This window comes from Acomys minous (assembly GCF_964271855.1).
Source record: "Acomys minous genome assembly, chromosome: 4".
Lineage (NCBI taxonomy): Eukaryota > Metazoa > Chordata > Mammalia > Rodentia > Muridae > Acomys > Acomys minous.
In genome coordinates, this window is record NC_140486.1 from 89,352,009 (window position 1) to 89,370,097 (window position 18,089).

Genomic DNA, 18,089 nt, shown 5'->3' on the forward strand with positions numbered 1-18,089 from the left:
GATAGTAGTCCTTGTCTTCCCAGATTGCTATGAAGGTTGAAATAATTAAATAGATTTAAAATACATGGAACCTGTGTATTAAAAGTACTCTGCAATAACAGCTACTGTTGATTTTTTTTAGTTATCAGCATAACTGATTTGTAGTATTTTTCTACTTATAGTGTAGATTCCACTGTACATATTTTTAGGCACAACGAAAACACTTGGCCATCAGTGCCTGATAAGTACGGCTTGACTTACCACCAAACAATAAATGCAGCAATAAGTATGACAGTCTACTTGACAGTTGAGAACAGGACAATCCTAAGCAAGTAGTGCTTTTAGCTCCAACATAAAGAAATAGCCAAGAGTGGATGGCAGGGGAGTGGCTGATTGTGTTTGGTGACTGGGTCAGTTCAATGTGACTAATGTGGGCAGTGTTCTTGCTGGTTTTTAAGTTCCCCTCACATTGCTTTAGTCCTTGAGCACCAGAGGTTCATAGACCTCATGGACATTGGCAAATGGTGAATGAAGGTACAGCAGTTGCTGCATACTGATGTGGTTCTCCACAGGGAGCTGTTTAGGAATTTTATACCTGTGTCTAGGGGACATATTGATTAGTGGTTTTATTTTACTGTCTTTTCCCGATACTAATATCAGTTTTACAGTAGCCCTATGTGACACAGCGGGAATCCTTTCTCTGTGTTTTCTAATAAGGCTTTTGTCAAGTCCATATTATTTATTTAAATGTTTGATAAAATTCACTGAGGGTGTTCTGTTCAGGAAGTTGTCTCCTGTGCCAATATGTTCCAAGCTCTTTCCCATTTTTTCTTCTAAGTGACTTAGTGTCTCTGGTTTTATGTTGAGGTCTTTAATCCACTTGGATTTGAGTTTTGTACAAGGTGACAAATATGGGTCCAGTTGCATTTTTTTACACATAGACATCCAGTTAGACCAGCACCATTTGTTGAAGATGCTATCCCTTTTCCATCGAATGGATTTAGCTTCTTTGTCAAAAATCAAATGACCATATGTGTGTGGATTCATATCTGGGTCTTCGATTCGATTCCACTGATCAACCATCCTGTTGCTGTGCCAGTACCATGCTGTTTTAATTACTATTGCTTTATAGTACAGTATGAGATCAGGTATGGAGACTCCTCCAGAGCACCTTTTATTGTACAAGATTGTTTTGGCACAGGAGACAACTTCCTGAACAGAACACCAACAGCCCAGGCATTAATGTCAACAATTAATAAATGGGACCTCATGAGGCTGAGAAGCTTCTGTAAGGCAGGAGACACTGTAAAGAGAACAAAGCGACAGTCTACAGACTGGGAAAAGATCTTCACCAACCCCACATCTGACAAAGGTCTAATATCCAAAATATATAAAGAACTCAAGAAATTAAATACCACCAAACCAAATAACCCAATAGAGAAATGGGGCATGGAACTAAACAGAGAATTCTCAACAGAGGAATATCAAATGGCTGAGAAACACTTAAAGAAATGCTCAACCTCCTTAATCATCAGGGAAATGCAAATCAAAACAACTCTGAGATTCCATCTTACACCCATCAGAATGGCTAAGATCAAAAATTCAAGCGACACCACATGCTGGCGAGGATGTGGGGAGAGAGGAACACTCCTTCATTGCTAGTGGGAATGCAAACTAGTAAAGCCACTTTGGAAATCTATCTGGTGCTATCTCAGAAAAATGGGAATAGGGCTTCCTCAAGACCCAGCTATTCCACTCCTTGGAAGAAAATCCAGAAGATTTTCCAGCACACAACAAGAAAATTTGCTCAACCATGTTCATAGCAGCCTTATTCATAATAGCCAGAACATGGAAACAGCCTACGTGTCCCTCAATAGAAGAATGGATAAAGAAACTGTGGTACATATACACTATGGAATACTATTCAGCTATTAAAAACAAGGAATTCCCGAAATTTGTGGATAAATGGATTGAGCTAGAAATGATCATAATGAGTGAGTTAACCCAGAAGCAGAAAGACTCAAATGGTATATACTCACTTATATCTGCATATTAGCCCAAGGGGCATGTCCCACGAAAGCCTTCACTTACCAGGAAACTGAGACAGAGGAGAGGACATTCTAGTGGGATTCTAGATGAGAGAATCATGGGAGAAAGGCAAAGTAGAAGGACCCAGAGGGTCCTAGAAGCCTACAAGTAGAACATTATGATAGGCAGATTTGGGCACAGGGGTCCCGCTCAAACTAAGGCACCAGCCAAGGACAATACAGGCAGTAAACCTTAAACCCCTACCCAGATCTAGCCAATGGACGGAACACTCTCCACAGTAGAGTGGAGAGTGGGATATTACTTTCTCACATACTCTGGTGCCTCACCTTTGACCATGTCCCCTGGAGGGGGAGACCTGATGGCACTCAGAGGAAGGACAGCAGGTTACCAAGAGGAGACTTGATACCCTATGAACATATAGAGGGGGAGGTAATCCCCCTCAGGAACAGTCATAGGGGAGGGGAGTAAGGGGAAAATGGGAGGGAGGGAAGAATGGGAGGATACAAGGGAGGGGATAACCATTGAGATGTAACCAGAATAAATTTTAAAAAAAATTCACTGAGGGTAATGTCACTGAGTCCTAGAGTGGTCTTTGATGCAAAGTTTTCCTTACAAACTCATTGTAAAATTTAACCATTAGGCCATACATATGGTTTACTTCTATGTGTTTAGGCTTTGCTATCCTGTACCTTTCAAGAGTTTTTACCCATTGCCTGACAGCTGTGTAAATCTTGATCTAATTCTTCACACTATTGAGGTATGACCCATCAACATTTCTAAGTGAACCCCTCTGCTGTGAAGCTTGTCATGGCAACTCTTGTGAGTGGGCAGTGTTTTCACACTGATGTGAACTTCAAATGCTGTTTTCTTTCCATTGGGATTGGTTTTCTAGGTCTTAGGGATATGGGGTGTGTCTCCGAAGATATCATGGGAAAAAAAAAAACAATACGCTGGCTTGGTGCTTTACAAACGCCATTCAAACACACTGGCTTCCCTGAATGTCACGTTGCACGCCTTTATTGCAAGGGACACCACTGGATTGATTCTATCCTGTGTCCTCTTTCTGCATGGTCTCCAGGAAGCTGTCTAGACTGAAGTCGGGCGTGATCATGGTGTTGACTATATTTGTTTTCCATCTTTATAAGTCTGTCCTTTGTGACCTAATGTCTACTTTGTTGAATGCTATTACTATAAATTTTGTCCTTTCTTCATAAATCTTTCCTTTTTTCTCTCTCCTAATTTTGACTAGATATAGAAGTCTGGTCCTTGAATCTTGAATATGTACATACATATTGCTTTGATGCTCAGGGAACTTTATTGTGTAGTATCTATCCCTAGGCCATTGCATTTAGCTCTTCTCTTAACAGACATTAAAGAAAAAACCCCAGTTGAAAGAACTGCAAGTACTAACAGTTTTTATATTTGCTACATTCATAGAAGGCCTAATAAACATAGTTCTTCATAGTTCACTATAAAATGTCTATGGATAAAATTGAGGCACCCCAGGATAGGCTGGGAGGAAAAAAATCTCAAATCTTTGCCAGTAAAAGATTCAAAATGTGTGGTGAATCTGTACTAATTTATTGTTTTAAAATGTATGATTTACAGGCAGGTCTAATCCTTGTCTCTTTTATTTCTTCTCTTCAGTGCCAGATGAAAGCAAAGTTCAGTCACTGGCTGATCACAGATCGGGTAAGAAATTCCTTGTAATTGGCTTTCTCTTCCTGGAAATCACTGGCTGTGCGTTAGCAGCATTTGGATCCTGTTTCTATGCACCAGCCAGTGTAAGGCTTTCTAATTAATACATGAGATGTCTCTGTCTTCCACAAAGATGAATTATTGCTTGGCTGTGTGCATAATGGCATAATGCATGCTGACTCAAAATGTTTGAGAGAAGAGAAGAAAGGTTTCCAAAATAATCATCACAAAACCAAAAATCTTAAACTCATATGCTAGATGAACACTTTCAAGAAACAAACAGACAAAAAAAAATTTGAAAAGGAAAGCTAAAGAAATTTGGAAATTTTTTCCTACATGACTTTCACATTGGGGGACCGAGAATATCAAAGAAAGATGTGAATCACTTCTCAGGGAAAAAAACATTTACATGGACATGTGAAATGCTGCCTGTCACCAGAAGGGACTGTGCCAGAGATGGTTGTGTTATCCCTCGTCTTCCTCATGAGTGAGCTGCCATGCTGTTCTCTGAGAAGTCGCCTGGCTCTCCAAGGGTCCTCTGGGTCTTATTCTGTGTCGATGACGCACACCTTTGTGCACCAATCCCAAGCCTTCTCTTCCCCTCCTCATGGTCTCTCTTGTCCTTTCCTCGGTATCATCACATGCACATTATTCACAAACACATAAAGTTAGTAAGAGAGCAACCCCAGCAGTAATCCTCTTCCTCTAGGGGTGCCCTGTTTTCTAGAAAAATCCCCCTTGACTCAGATGTGCCACTCTACAGAGGGCTGTGGTTGGCTCCTCCCATACTGAAACAAAGCAGTCTTCCCCACCGCTGGGTCTGTGCGCCAATTACCTTTCCAGCAGGAAGTGCCCTTGATGCCTCATTAATTTTGTCATGTTCCAGGGCAAGATTATGATATTTTCTCTTTTTCTCCTTCTCTAGATTTTCTAGTGACTGCAGCAGGATGGCTGCAGAGTAGAAACAGCTGGCTCATACTCTTAGGCTTCTCCTCCCATTCTTCCTAATAAAGAGCCCAAAGAGTTAGACACTCTGAACAGCAACAGCCGCTGCAAACCATTCTTTTTATGTGGTGATTAAGACTGTTCGTACATTGGGTTTGTGAAAAAAGAATGAGCAAAAACTAAGCTTTCTGGTTATTTTCACAAGTTCTAATCTTATTTTTATTTTAGTTTTCAAAAAAAATCACCTTTTGCTGGTAATCAAAAGTTAGTCACTCTTTTAAACTGAGAATATTATCTTAGCTTACTGCTATAATAAAAATGTTGGCTTTTATCTAATGCGGTATAAATATTTATGAAGAACTACTCTACAGAACTTGAAATAATAACCTTACAGATTTTGAAAAATCAAACTCGGCAGAATCTCATAGCTGCAGATAGCTATCGCATACACATCCTCCTGAAACTTGCCTTGGATCAACAGAGGGAAGGAGAACCAGCAAGCTTTGCCGTACAGGAGACATAGTGTGCAAATGGACTAGATGACATAACGAGTTGTTACTAATGTAGCACCACTCTATCATTGTTTTTATATCTTGACACCTTCTACATAATCGCTACATCATATAGATTATTGATGGACGTCTGTGGAATCTATGTGAACGTAACCAAATAAACAAACAAAAACGCTCTATCTTACCTGGGCCTTTGATTCAACTTCAGCTCAGAGGCATCTACCACTTAGAGATTAAGGCCACTAACATGTTTGATAATTTTACAGCAAACACGACATGAAGTGAAGAGGGCTAAACAGACACCTGTAACTGTACACTGACCCGTTACAGCAAACAGGTGCATCCTATACAACGTCAGATATGCTATATCATTAGGCATGTAGAGCATCATTAGATAAAAATATGTGACTAAGTCTGTAAATGTAAATGCTCCAAGTATATGCCTTCTACTACTGGTTTTTTAAATGTGTGTTTTTGAAAAGTAATCTTAAATAGGATTTTCCTCAGGCATTCGTCTCTAATGTAAAAACTCAGCTTCCGTATGTATTCTGTATTCATGTAGAGCAGTGGTTCTTAGCCTGTGCGTCGCTATTCCCTGGGTGGGTTGCATATCAAATATCCTGGGTATCACATATTTACATATAATTCATAACAGTAGCAAAAGTACAGTTATAAAGTAGCAATAAAATAATGTTATGTTTGGTGGGTCACCACAGCGTAGGACCTGTGTTAAATGGTTGCAGCATTTAGGAGGGTTGAGAACCAGTGATGTAGAGGCATTTCTCTTAGGATGCTGGTGATGGAGGAGATGGTGATATGATAACAACAAAAGATTAAGCATTCCTTTAATTCCGACAACTTCTTTTAGTTAAGTCATTTAAAAATTTATAACAAACAAATAGATCATATGTAGCTAGACAGACAACTGACAAAAGATATATATATATATATATACATACATACATCATAGATACATAGATACATAAATAGATGCTAGATAATATAAAATAAACCTGCAATGTCAAACTTCTATAGGTCCCCTGTAGGCTATTGTCAGGCTATATTTACCTGGAAAGGCACCATATTCATACTTCTGCCAATGCTCAAGTGATTCCTTAAAGTTTCCTTGAAATATGATTTTTCCTTCCCCAAATCCTGTCTTTGGAATACTTAAGTAATAGATCAGCATCTTTTGCCTAAAAAGAGCAGCTTTCTCTTTAATTCCAGAAATGTAGACAGCTTTAAAATTATCCGACGCTATCAGGAAGTTAAAGTAAATTAAATTGTATATGCTGGCTTAAATCTACCATCCATCTTATTTGGGAGGATATTCAGCATTTAACAAATTCATCTGAGTTAAGCTTTCTTCTGAGTCAGCTACTTGGTGAGTAGCGAGCCATTCAGTGCCAGGTTCCATCTTCTGGTCTGGCTTGGGTGCATCCCAATTTTGTGACAAGATTTTTGGCACCTCTTCCTTGGTTTAATCTTTAAGTGGTTGGTGCCTCAGAGCTAAAATCATATCAAAGGCCCAGGTAAGATAAATCTTTCTATAATTTTTGGCACAAAATGGTGTTTCCCTTCACCCCTTCTGGAATCAACACATTGTTCTTGAGATTTCCAGAACAACCAGCTCACCTCAAGAGCTTTCCATACAATCAAGTGCATTCCATCCACCAGCACCTCGGTGAGGCTGTAATCATGTGGGATCATCTCCGTGGAAGGGAGGTCTTCATGTCTACAGAATAGTAAGACCCACCCAGAGACGTTAGAAACAGAATGGCTTTGCTTTAGTGCCTTTAAGAAAACAGCATAAGTTCTAGTGAGCCTTGAAAAATCTTTTAAAATCTTTCCAAATCTCAGTAGTTGAACAACATTCACACCCTAGAAATGCAAGGCAGGAAAACGTATTTGAACAAGCAAACTAATTTATTTATTTATTTTTATTCCTTCAATTAAGACATTATAGGTAGATAGATACATACATTTATGTATACATATATACATGCATACATACATACATATATACATACATCCATGGATAGATGGTGGGTGAATAGATAGATGATAGATAGATAGATAGATAGACAGACAGACAGACAGATAGATGATAGTAGATGATAGATTATGACATCATTAGCCCCTTCTGTTTCTTCCCCCTTCCTCTCTCAAATTCATGGCCCCACTTTCTTTAATTGTTCATATAAATTGTCTGTGTGTCCCTGGAAATATAACTACAACCTGCTTAATACATACCATATACATATACATATATGTATATATTAATATATGTATACATAGGAATATATTAATTTAGTTCTTGACACTTGGTATTGCATAACTAGTTTAAGGTGACTTCAGTATTCTGGAAAAAAAAATCTTAGAATCCAGAGAAAATAAAATCACCTTGCATCTGTACTTAAATTTTTTTTTTGCTTTAATTTTGACATATTCAGGGCCATAAAGGTTACCTGACAAATACTTCTTTCTTACTTTCCCTGTTTAAACTAAACTTCAACCAATAGTTCACTGTTCCTCTTGTGTTCAGTTAGAAAGGGCTTATAAATTTTGCTTCTTTTTTTTTTTTTTCCTACTGTGTCGTCTTCTTCTTCTGTTGTTTTGATTTACTGCTTGGAGCTGTTTTAATATGTATTGACTGTCTGCAGGGATCTTTGCTGACCCAGCTCTTTAAGATGATGCAGTACTGAGAAAGCCAGGGAGTTCTTCTTTACGAGCTCTGACATATTAATTAGCAAAATGGACTAAAAAGCTTTCCGATTTCTGTTTTAATTTCTTATATTCCCAAACACCTGTCTATACGGCTGTAAAGCAGGCAAGTCTGTGGAAGTAATGGTGAGCAAAACGTACAGACCTTCTTTGCACCAAGTTTATCAACTAAGGGGCACATGCTTACCCGCAGCCGAGGAGGAGGTCTGCATACCAGCAGCCTTCAGCCACGAAGTTTAGCTGAGATGCTGGCACAGTTGATTGGTGTAGAAATTAAACCTGTAGGCATTTAACCTTGATCTCCCAGTTGGTCACTGTGGTCTTAGGGAATGGACCCAGGTGTTTTGCTTTAGGGAAATTCATGTTTCCCTAGACTGTTCCTAACAGCCTGAGAAGAGTGGTGAATAGAGGTCCTTACATCCCAGGGACATGAGTGACCCTTTGTAAGCTTGGCTAACTGAAAAAGTGACACATATTCTAAACTGTAGCAATCTCATGAAGATAAGGGACATATAAATGTGACCATTTTCCCTTATTTCCCCTCATGAAAATATAAAAGTCTATATGTATATGACTGAGTTGGTCAAATTGAGAAATATAGGAAAAAGAAAATGTGTGTGCATTTACTATGAATTATATTAAGGTATTAATGTGTGTGCTTGTCACAAAGCTCAGGACTTAATACGGAAGTTGTTACTTTGGTAAACCTCCCATTATGTTCTAAGTGCAATCTTCAAATATAGATACTTTTTAAGTATAACCTAGGAATTTTCTGGATCTTTGTAAAAGAATCAAGCTTTTAACATGAGTATGCTGGTACATGCCTATAATCTCAGCACTCAGGAGAGAGATTGAAAGAGCATGGGTTCAGATCCAGGCGTGCGTGACTAGATGCAAGTTTCAGGCCAACCTTAGCTACATAGGGAGATCTTGTTTCAAACAAAAAGCAATAATAAATAAATAAAAGCTTTTAAGAGTAAAAGTTTAGACAGTGACTTTATTATAGAAAAATCACTGTGAGATTTCATAAGTTTGTCTTCATTTCCATTTTTAGAGGATGAAGATTAAAATGTATTATTTTAGCATGTTAAACCATGGCAGTTTTTCATGTTTGAGTCTTCTACTTGGGTTATTGCTATTCATGACTTTTTATGATATATGTGAATGAAGAAATAATAACCCGTTGTTAGTGGTTAGAGTGCTTGATCCTTGATTATTCCCTCAGTTAAGAAAGTGTGGTAAAGATATCCAATCATGTAATGTGGATATCCAATCATGTGATATGGATATCTGATCATGGGATGTGGATATCTGACCATGGGATGTGGATATCTGACCATGGGATGTGGATATCTGACCATGGGATGTGGATATCTGACCATGGGATGTGGATATCTGACCATGGGATGTGGATATCCGATCATGGGATGTGGATATCTAATCATGGGATGTGGATATCTAATCATGGGATGTGGATATCCGATCATGGGTTGTGGATATCTGACCATGGGATGTGGATATCTGACCATGGGATGTGGATATCAGATCATGGGATGTGGATATCAGATCATGGGATGTGGATATCCAATCATGGGATGTGGATATCCGATCATGGGTTGTGGATATCTGACAATGGGATGTGGATATCTGATCATGGGATGTGGATATCTGACCATGGGATGTGGATATCAGATCATGGGATGTGGATATCTAATCATGGGATGTGGATATCCGATCATGGGTTGTGGATATCTGACCATGGGATGTGGATATCTGACCATGGGATGTGGATATCAGATCATGGGATGTGGATATCCAATCATGGGATGTGGATATCCGATCATGGGTTGTGGATATCTGACAATGGGATGTGGATATCTGATCATGGGATGTGGATATCTGACCATGGGATGTGGATATCAGATCATGGGATGTGGATATCTGACCATGGGATGTGGATATCTGACCATGGGATATGGATATCTGACCATGGGATGTGGATATCCGATCATGGGATGTGGATATCTAATCATGGGATGTGGATATCCGATCATGGGTTGTGGATATCTGACCATGGGATGTGGATATCTGACCATGGGATTTGGATATCTGACCATGGGATGTGGATATCCGATCATGGGATGTGGATATCTGACCATGGGATGTGGATATCTGATCATGGGATGTGGATATCTGACCATGGGATGTGGCTATCTGATCATGGAATGGGAACCTTGCAGTCTTTCATCATTCCTTATATTGGTTAAATGTAGTGTTAGATACAGGAAACATTTACATTTCCTTCTGTCTCCAGCTTTGGCTTACATTTCAAAAGAAGTAGGAAGTTATGACCAGAAAATTATCAACATGTATATGCCACATAGAAACTTGATCATGAAGCAGCCTTGTCATTCTTGGTGGTGTAAATCATTACTGAATTCTGTAGTCTTCTAAATTTTGGTGAATCAAACAGAATTAAAACCAAATATTCCCAATCAGTCCTTGTCATAAGATTTAAATATAAAGCAGGCTTGGGTGTCTCTAAATTACATAAGTAACTATGGGTATTCTTTCAAGTTAAATTTCAAATTAAAGATATTTTGGTTCTCTTCGTGTATATTAAATGCCTCTGTATTAGTTACTTTCTGTTGTTGTAATAAGCTCTATGACCAAAACCAAGTTAAGAATATAAGACTTTATTCTGGCTTATGGTTTCATAGGACTAGAGTCCATAGTATCAGGAAAGGAACTGTATAAATGGAAGCAGGAAGTTGGGTGACCACATTACATCCACACACAGGAAGAAGAGAGAACCAGCAGAAAGTGGGGTCAGGCTATAAACTCTCAAAGCCCATCTCCAGGGATAAACATATTCAGCAAAGATCCACCTTATAAGGGGTGCATAACCCCCTATACACACACACAACCACCAATGGAGGCCAAGTGTTCAGATACATGAGCCTATGTAGAACATTCTCATTCTTTCTGTGCTAGAATTACCAAGGGAAATAAGACATCATTCTGCATTCTATAAGTGGAAACACCTACTACATATCAGGTCCGTGCAATCTCATGGACGAGGGCAACACAGAAGTGCCGCCACAGAGGAGGTAGCACTTGGTGTCTTTGGCATGGGAATGGCCATCAGGTATGCATCTGTAGGAGCCTGTGGATGCTAATGATAACAGCCAGACTTAGAAAAGGTCAGCCAGCTAACTCGCTGAGGAATACGTAAGTATGAAACCTCAAGGTGTACGCAAGAAATTATAGGCAGTTTAGCGTGGACAGTGTACAAAGGAGGAGCAACAAAATTCCAGTCAAGAGAGTAGGCAGGGATTAAATCATGAAAACTCCTATAGAGGCAAAGGTGCATCTAATTTTATCATATTCACTCTCCTCAGATTAAAGGAGGAAAAACAAAGCATTTTTATATTCTGGCAATATCAGTCTGGTAGCAATAGAGACTTGGCAAAAAAAAAAAAATAAGGAAAATATAATGTAGAGAATGTATATTTAAGTAATTAGAAATAGAAAGAAGATAGAAATATTTAGGTAATAGTGAATCATGACATGTCTTTATTTTAACATAAACCTAGTCGGTGAATGAAACAGATTCGGTGTGCTTGTGAGCGTTGTCAGTCAGCTGCCGCTTCCACTATGCTGTGTAAGGAAACCAAAAGCAAACATTGGCCTCTTAATCAGGTATGTGCAGGCACTTTTGTGCCTTTCTGATTTCAGCTGCACATGTGTAGCATCAACCTATGACTTAGGACCAGGCACCATTTATGTGCCTCTAATCTTCTGTGGATCAGTAGTTTCCTAGGGTATGCACCTTTCTACAGCAAGAGTAATAAGATAGGGCTCTTGGAGAGAAAGAGAGAAATCTATAAGTTATATGCTAGAGACTTCTGTTAAATGACTAAAGAGTGGTAAACAGAAGATCAGCAGGAAGAGACGGAGTGTGGCAATCTAAAAGAAACTGTGAAGGGGACAGATAGTACACAACAGTAGAGGAACAGTGCAGAGAAAGTGGAAATGAGAAATAAGGAAGAAGCCGAGCATCCTGCCAACTCCAATCTTCACAGTTTTAAGTGAGAAACTTGATTTGAGAGGGCTAAAGGGAAGCAGGATTCTGAGTGGTAAGCTAGACTTCAATTAAGACCAAGAGGCAGGAGAATTTCAGAGACAAGATTGAAATTGAACAGCAATTTAGCGGCCATGGAAAGGCTCAGGCAGACAAGTGTGAGATGAAGGGGGAAAGTCAGGGAGTGAGCCACAGGAAGGTAAAGGGTGTTACAAGGCTTCCAGCCCAGAAAGGGCTGACGAGGAGCTCCATAGCATCAAGATGGAAGTAACAATGCACTTGGTTTGTTTACATGGCTCTGTAGTTACCAAGAGAGCTGGCCCTAACTTGGCTGGTAAAGAAAGACGAGTCCAGCTCCCCCTGAGACTCAGTGGCCACCAGAATGGGTGATTCTTTACCCGGGTTTTCTGTGTCTGATGGAACAGGAGATCAAGAGTTTGTTAAATTAGTGCTGGGAATATGGCTCAGTGTATAAAGTGCTTGTCATGTATGCACGAGAGGTAGAATTTAGCTCCCTAGAACTCAGGTTAAAACCCAACCCGTAGTCTGAGCCAGAAATACTAGTCCTTCAGAGGCCAAGATAAAGGTGCCTCAGGGTAAACTAGCTAAACATAGCCAAAACAGCACATTTGGGGTCAAGGAGAGAAAATAACTTTGAGAGAGATGGAGGAAGGTACTTGAGGTCCAGTTTTGGCACGCACATGAAAACACACACACACACACACACACATGCAAAAACAAAAACAAAAACAAAGAGAATTTGCAAAGTAAAATAGTCCCAAGATAGGAAAATGCTAAATATTCCTGTGGACATATAAATTGAAAGGTGACATTAGCTACAGTGCGAAGGGATATGTAGATAGAAAGTGTAAGAACTTAAGCTTCTCTGTGGTGTCCTTTTCAATGTCAACTCACTACATACTAACGGTCCAAGGTAATCAGAAACACCACAGGTAACAGCTAATCCACAAAGGAATTGGGATATATGTCACTGAGAAAATAGCTAGGCAACTGAAAACTATGTCTTAAGCTCTGTGTGTTAGCATGTGCATGTAATCCTAGTACTCAAGACAGAAGCCAAAGAATTGCCATGAGTTGAGGCCAGCCTGGAATACATAGTAAGACTCTGACTCAAAAAATTTTAAAGCCAAATCTAAATGTATATGTAATATAAATTATAAATATATGTAATTCTAATGATGTATTAAATATACAATATACAGGCATAGACCCACACAGACACCGATATGCCATATTCAATGGATGGCAGATAAGCTACCATTTCCCAAAGCAAAGCATCTGTTAATGCTTATAACTGTATCTTCAGTTCTGTTTCTGGAACGTAGCACTCTTCCTGTACAGCCAGCTAATTTCCAAGAGTTGACTTCAAGAAAAAGGCTTCAAGAAAATGGTCTCATGAAGGGGCTGCCTCCTCAAGGCCAGAGCCACGCCTCAGACCGAGCCTCTCGCTTTGTACACTTCACTTCTGCCAATTTGGACAGCGTAATGATCTTAATGGCTTTTTAAATCCTCTAAACATCCTCAGACCCAGAATGCACAGTAGAAAGATGGAGTTATTTGTCACAGAATTTGTAATATTTCCTTTAACAGTCTATCAACAGACTCCCCCAGAGTGGAATGTTTCTAAGCACAAGAAATCTGGAGTTTGCTGGAAGTTTGCAGACTTCGGAATCAGCTCCTTATACTTGCCCTTTTCATTATGATGCTGTTTCCTTTTTTTTTTCTCTCAGGATAAATGCACAGAAATAATTATGTCTGAATATCCAATGAAGTCGTTCCTATAGTCGGCTTCCGTATGTTCTCCCCACCACCTTTATATAGTCATCTATGTTATAAGATTCACATAGCCAGATTTTATTATCCTGTTCCTCTCATTATTCAGAATTTGACATTTTATCTTTGCAAATAAGATTTACTGTTTTTAAAAAGTATTCATATTTTTAAAAATTCTAAACTGCTATGTCTTAAAATCTGATTTAGAAATTTTAAGGTTTCCAAAGTTTTTGAATTGTTTAAGTAAGTGGAAAATAATTTTTTAAAGACAGGTATGTCTAGTTCCCTGAAGCACTGGAAGTTCCAGGCTTCATTAGCCATGGCAACTGTGCCTTGTAGGTTTAGCAAATAGTGATTTGGAACCTACAAGTCCAAATGTACATTTAAGAAGATGGTGCTAGATGCACATGAGAGGTAACAAGCACCAAGCGAGTGATGTCAAAACATCCCGAGCTATCTGCACCCAGCTTCACACAAACTCTGCACCTGCACGAGGAAAGTACTCCAACAAGAGTGACTTCCCACATAGGTGCACATGGCGTGTTCCATGAGAAAAACCAAGCCACGTCTTCAAATCATGGCAACTATAAAGCCTGCCCCACAACCTGAGCCCTGGTCTGTCTTTTTTCTTTTGTGTTTAGCTTGAGGCTGCCTTCAGTAAACTATGCAGTGAGCTATTACAAACAGACTCCTGTGCTTTGTGGCCCCAGCTTTCAATAGCAGCAGCTCATTGTGAACAACAGATAGAAAGAGGCAGAAACCTGTTAGCGTATAGTGAAGGACTTTTACATTGGAAGATCAAAGTTAAGATCACTCTTCAAAGAGAAAGCATGTTTGTGTAAATCAGCTGTGGAAAAACTAAACTAAGCAACCAGGACTCTAACTCCAATGACCCAGAGAGATTACAGACTACCAGCTTCGTACCTCCAACATATATGGGAGTGTTATTTTTGTCTGTGCGAATGAAGAAACATACATCTGCAGTCCAGCAAGGTCTTAAAAGTTTAGTTTTCTCAACTGAAACTGGGCGACACATTATATTGGAAATTCGAGTTTAAAGCTCACCCAGGGAGATATATGTAAATGATCTTTGACATAGGAACTTCCCAATTCAGCTGCATAATAATATAAAATAAGATATAGATTTAAATTTTATTTTTTGAAAGTCATATAAATGTGTAATATTGCCAACTAAAGGTTAAAATACTTTAGAATGCATTTATCTTGACAGTCATGACTTTATAATAGATAAGCTGGACTTGCGTGTATACACAGGTTTCATAAATGAAGTGAGCTCTTTCTCATATAGGAAACAGCCAAAGACATCTATTTCAAGAAGGATTCTGATTCCTTCAAAATTCTGTTCCCTCAGCTCCAAATACTTTGCTACATTCCCATCACCATGCTATGTCCCAAGCCCATCCTCTGCCACCATTACTGTCCGACCTACCCAGTCACCTCTTCATCCGCGTAGGTCAGGACTCCTCTTGTTCAGTTGCACGCGACTCTGGATTCTGGTTTGGTCTTTCTTCTTTTCCACACTCTCCTGCCCCAATAACCTATCAAACTGGCATTGCCAACTACAAAGCAGGGTTCCGGCAAGCCTTTTACCAGGTTCAGCTAAGTCCTAGAGAAGCTCAGAGAACTTGGAGAAACACTTGACTTACATTATAGAGGACACAGATGACGCAGCCGGATTGGGAGAGGTGTGTGAGCATGTATGGGAGACGTGGAGACTTCCTGACTCGCTCCAGGTACACTGCCCTCTCAGCGCTTTCCAGGATGCTTGGCAGTCTGAGTGTTAGCCGCTGGGCCTGAGTACTTTTAATGGAGGCCTCAGTCATAGGCACAACAGGCCACCTCATTGGCCACTTGATGATCACCTTGGCCTTCAGCGCCTCTCTCCTCTCCAGATTTGGGATGAGGACTAACAGTCTAATACTTGATTGGCTCACCCGATCAGCTCCCGTTCAGAGAATACCTAAGAGTTGTCTGGCACTTCCTGATGATACAGGGAGACAATGTATTTTAGGAGTAGAACACCAAGAAACGAAATGAAAACCAAAAATATGCTTATTGTACATATTTTTAAAAACACCATAGGGTAACGCTTTCCCAACTTACAAGGGAAATGTTCAAATTGGCAGATCCCACCCGGGGACCAGCAAACATGATGTGCAGGGAAACCAACCACAAGGGGAAAAAAGCAGTTCATAGGAAGAGGATGGAATACTCAGTCCCTGAGCTATGCAGGGAACCTGTGTATAGACAGAAGCATTTACGGCATAAAAGGGAATGGAAAAAGACTTAACTATATGAGACCTTCCTCATTTGTGGGTTACTGAGGGGGGGGGAAGTCATAATGAGGAACATGTTTAGAGAATATTTAAAAAACCCTGTCAATTTTGGTATCCCAGGGGGCAAGAACTTGGTCCTAGTAATATATTTAATAGTACGCCTTGCGGTGCTGTGTATAAAAGGGATCTTTTTAGAGGCCCTTGATGCCCGACTGTATCCAATAAAAAGCAGACTTAACAATAAGAGAGCCTGATAGTAAATATGTCAAAATTAAACCGAAAACTTTAAACAACCTATATTACTTCTAAACAAAGCAAATGCAAATTCATGCCTATTTTGCAGTTAATCAGAACTGTTAGTCCTCACAAAGCAACGGACGGCCTCCCTCCAACCAAAATAAGACCAAACCCCTGAAAAATGACCTGCCTCACAGAAGTCCTTTATTAATCAAGATGGTTTTTTTTAATGCCTGCATTTTTAAAGCAGGCAAACCAAACCACAACTGCAATAATAATAGTAAAATGGCAGATCGTTCTGTAAAAATATCATGATTTACCATTAGTGTGTGAATTGTCAAGGTATTCAGAAAAATTGGCCTCAAAATGGTGATGGAGCCGTTTTACTTCCTGTACTAACGGGCCTCAAGAGAAAATATTGCCAGTGGTTGATTTAGTAGTCTGGCCATCCAAGACTCATCTTAAGTGGTTTACACAGGGAAATATATTTTACTCTTTTTAAAAGTGCATATTTGTATTAATGCATATTAAGAAAATACTGTTTTTCCACTTACAGAACTATTAATGTCTTCATACAAAAAGCCTGCAAGGGGATGGAAAAATGGCTCAGTGGATAAAATGCTTGCTCTGTAAGCATCTCCACAAGCCACATAAAACGCTGGGTACAGTTGTTCCTGCCTGTATCCCTAGCTCTGGGTGGGTATTGAAAGGGAGAGAGATCATTAGGGTTGCTAGCCAGCCAGTGGAGCCAAAATGGTGAGCTCCGGGTTCATGGGTACCCAGTCTCAATAAAATAAGGCGGAGAAAGAAAAACAGTTGACAAAGCAATCCCAATATACGTCTGGCTTCTACATGTTCCTACCCAGGAGAACACATGCTCACATATACACATATACATACATGTCACACACACACACATGAACACATTATTTTAGGGAAAAACTGATGCAATAAAACAGTATAGGGCACTACAATGAGCACAGCAATGATAACAAATGATAATGTAAGTTGCTAAACTCTGAGAAATACTGATCTTTCTTATACACTCTGTCATACAGTCAACATTGTCATGAGCTCTGCCCTGCTCTGGAAACATGCTTGAGAAACGCTGACTCCACTCTGAGACCTTCACGGCACCTAAGACTCGCACACTGGGTTTCTCTTCCTTCCGTTATAGTTGAGCACTCGTGTCTTTACTGAGAAGTCTATGGCTCGCCATATCGCTTGCTGTGAGTTTTACCCAGCAGGACATTACGCTAGAGACAAGACTGTTGTAACACTCACTTGCTTTCCATATAGGCCTGGAAAGTCATGCCGGTTCCAGAGGCAGCCTGGACTTTGAGTTTCCTTGAGTCGGCCCATCCATGCCCCAGAAGGTTACAATGACCCTACGGGATGTTCTCCATCATTTCCAAAACCACCGCGATCTGCAGACCTCAAAAGTCTAGTCTCTCAACTAAACCAGTTTCACTGTCTCTACAAAAAGAGAAGCTGAAAACCATGGGTCAGACATGGTCCTCAGCTGCTTTAAATGCTCTGGTGGCCTCCCGTCAGTTACAGAGGCCAGATGTGGTGGTGTGGTCCCGCCAGCATGCCTCCCCTCCTCTGCCTTCCTCCACAGTATCATTCTGTTCCTCCTCTGTGGAGAAATGGAGTCCTCTCATTTCTGCAGCAAACACCGTGTCCTCTCTGCAGGACCTTTGCTTCCCGTTCCTTCTCAGAGCGAGCTCCACTACCTTCTCTTACGGAGTCCCTCTGATATAATTCTCA

At 39.9% G+C, this 18,089-nt stretch overlaps 1 protein-coding gene across 3 annotated transcripts in view; it reads left to right on the forward strand.

Moving 5' to 3' along the window:
- Positions 1 to 18,089, forward strand: part of PARD3B (par-3 family cell polarity regulator beta) — a 982,300-nt gene that overhangs the window by 626,903 nt on the left and 337,308 nt on the right. For all 3 annotated transcript variants that reach the window (XM_084778917.1, XM_084778918.1, XM_084778919.1), the window contains one exon: positions 3,676 to 3,720. In XM_084778917.1, coding sequence (XP_084635043.1) covers positions 3,676 to 3,720 — 45 coding nt within the window. The remainder of the gene's footprint in view (positions 1 to 3,675; positions 3,721 to 18,089) is intronic.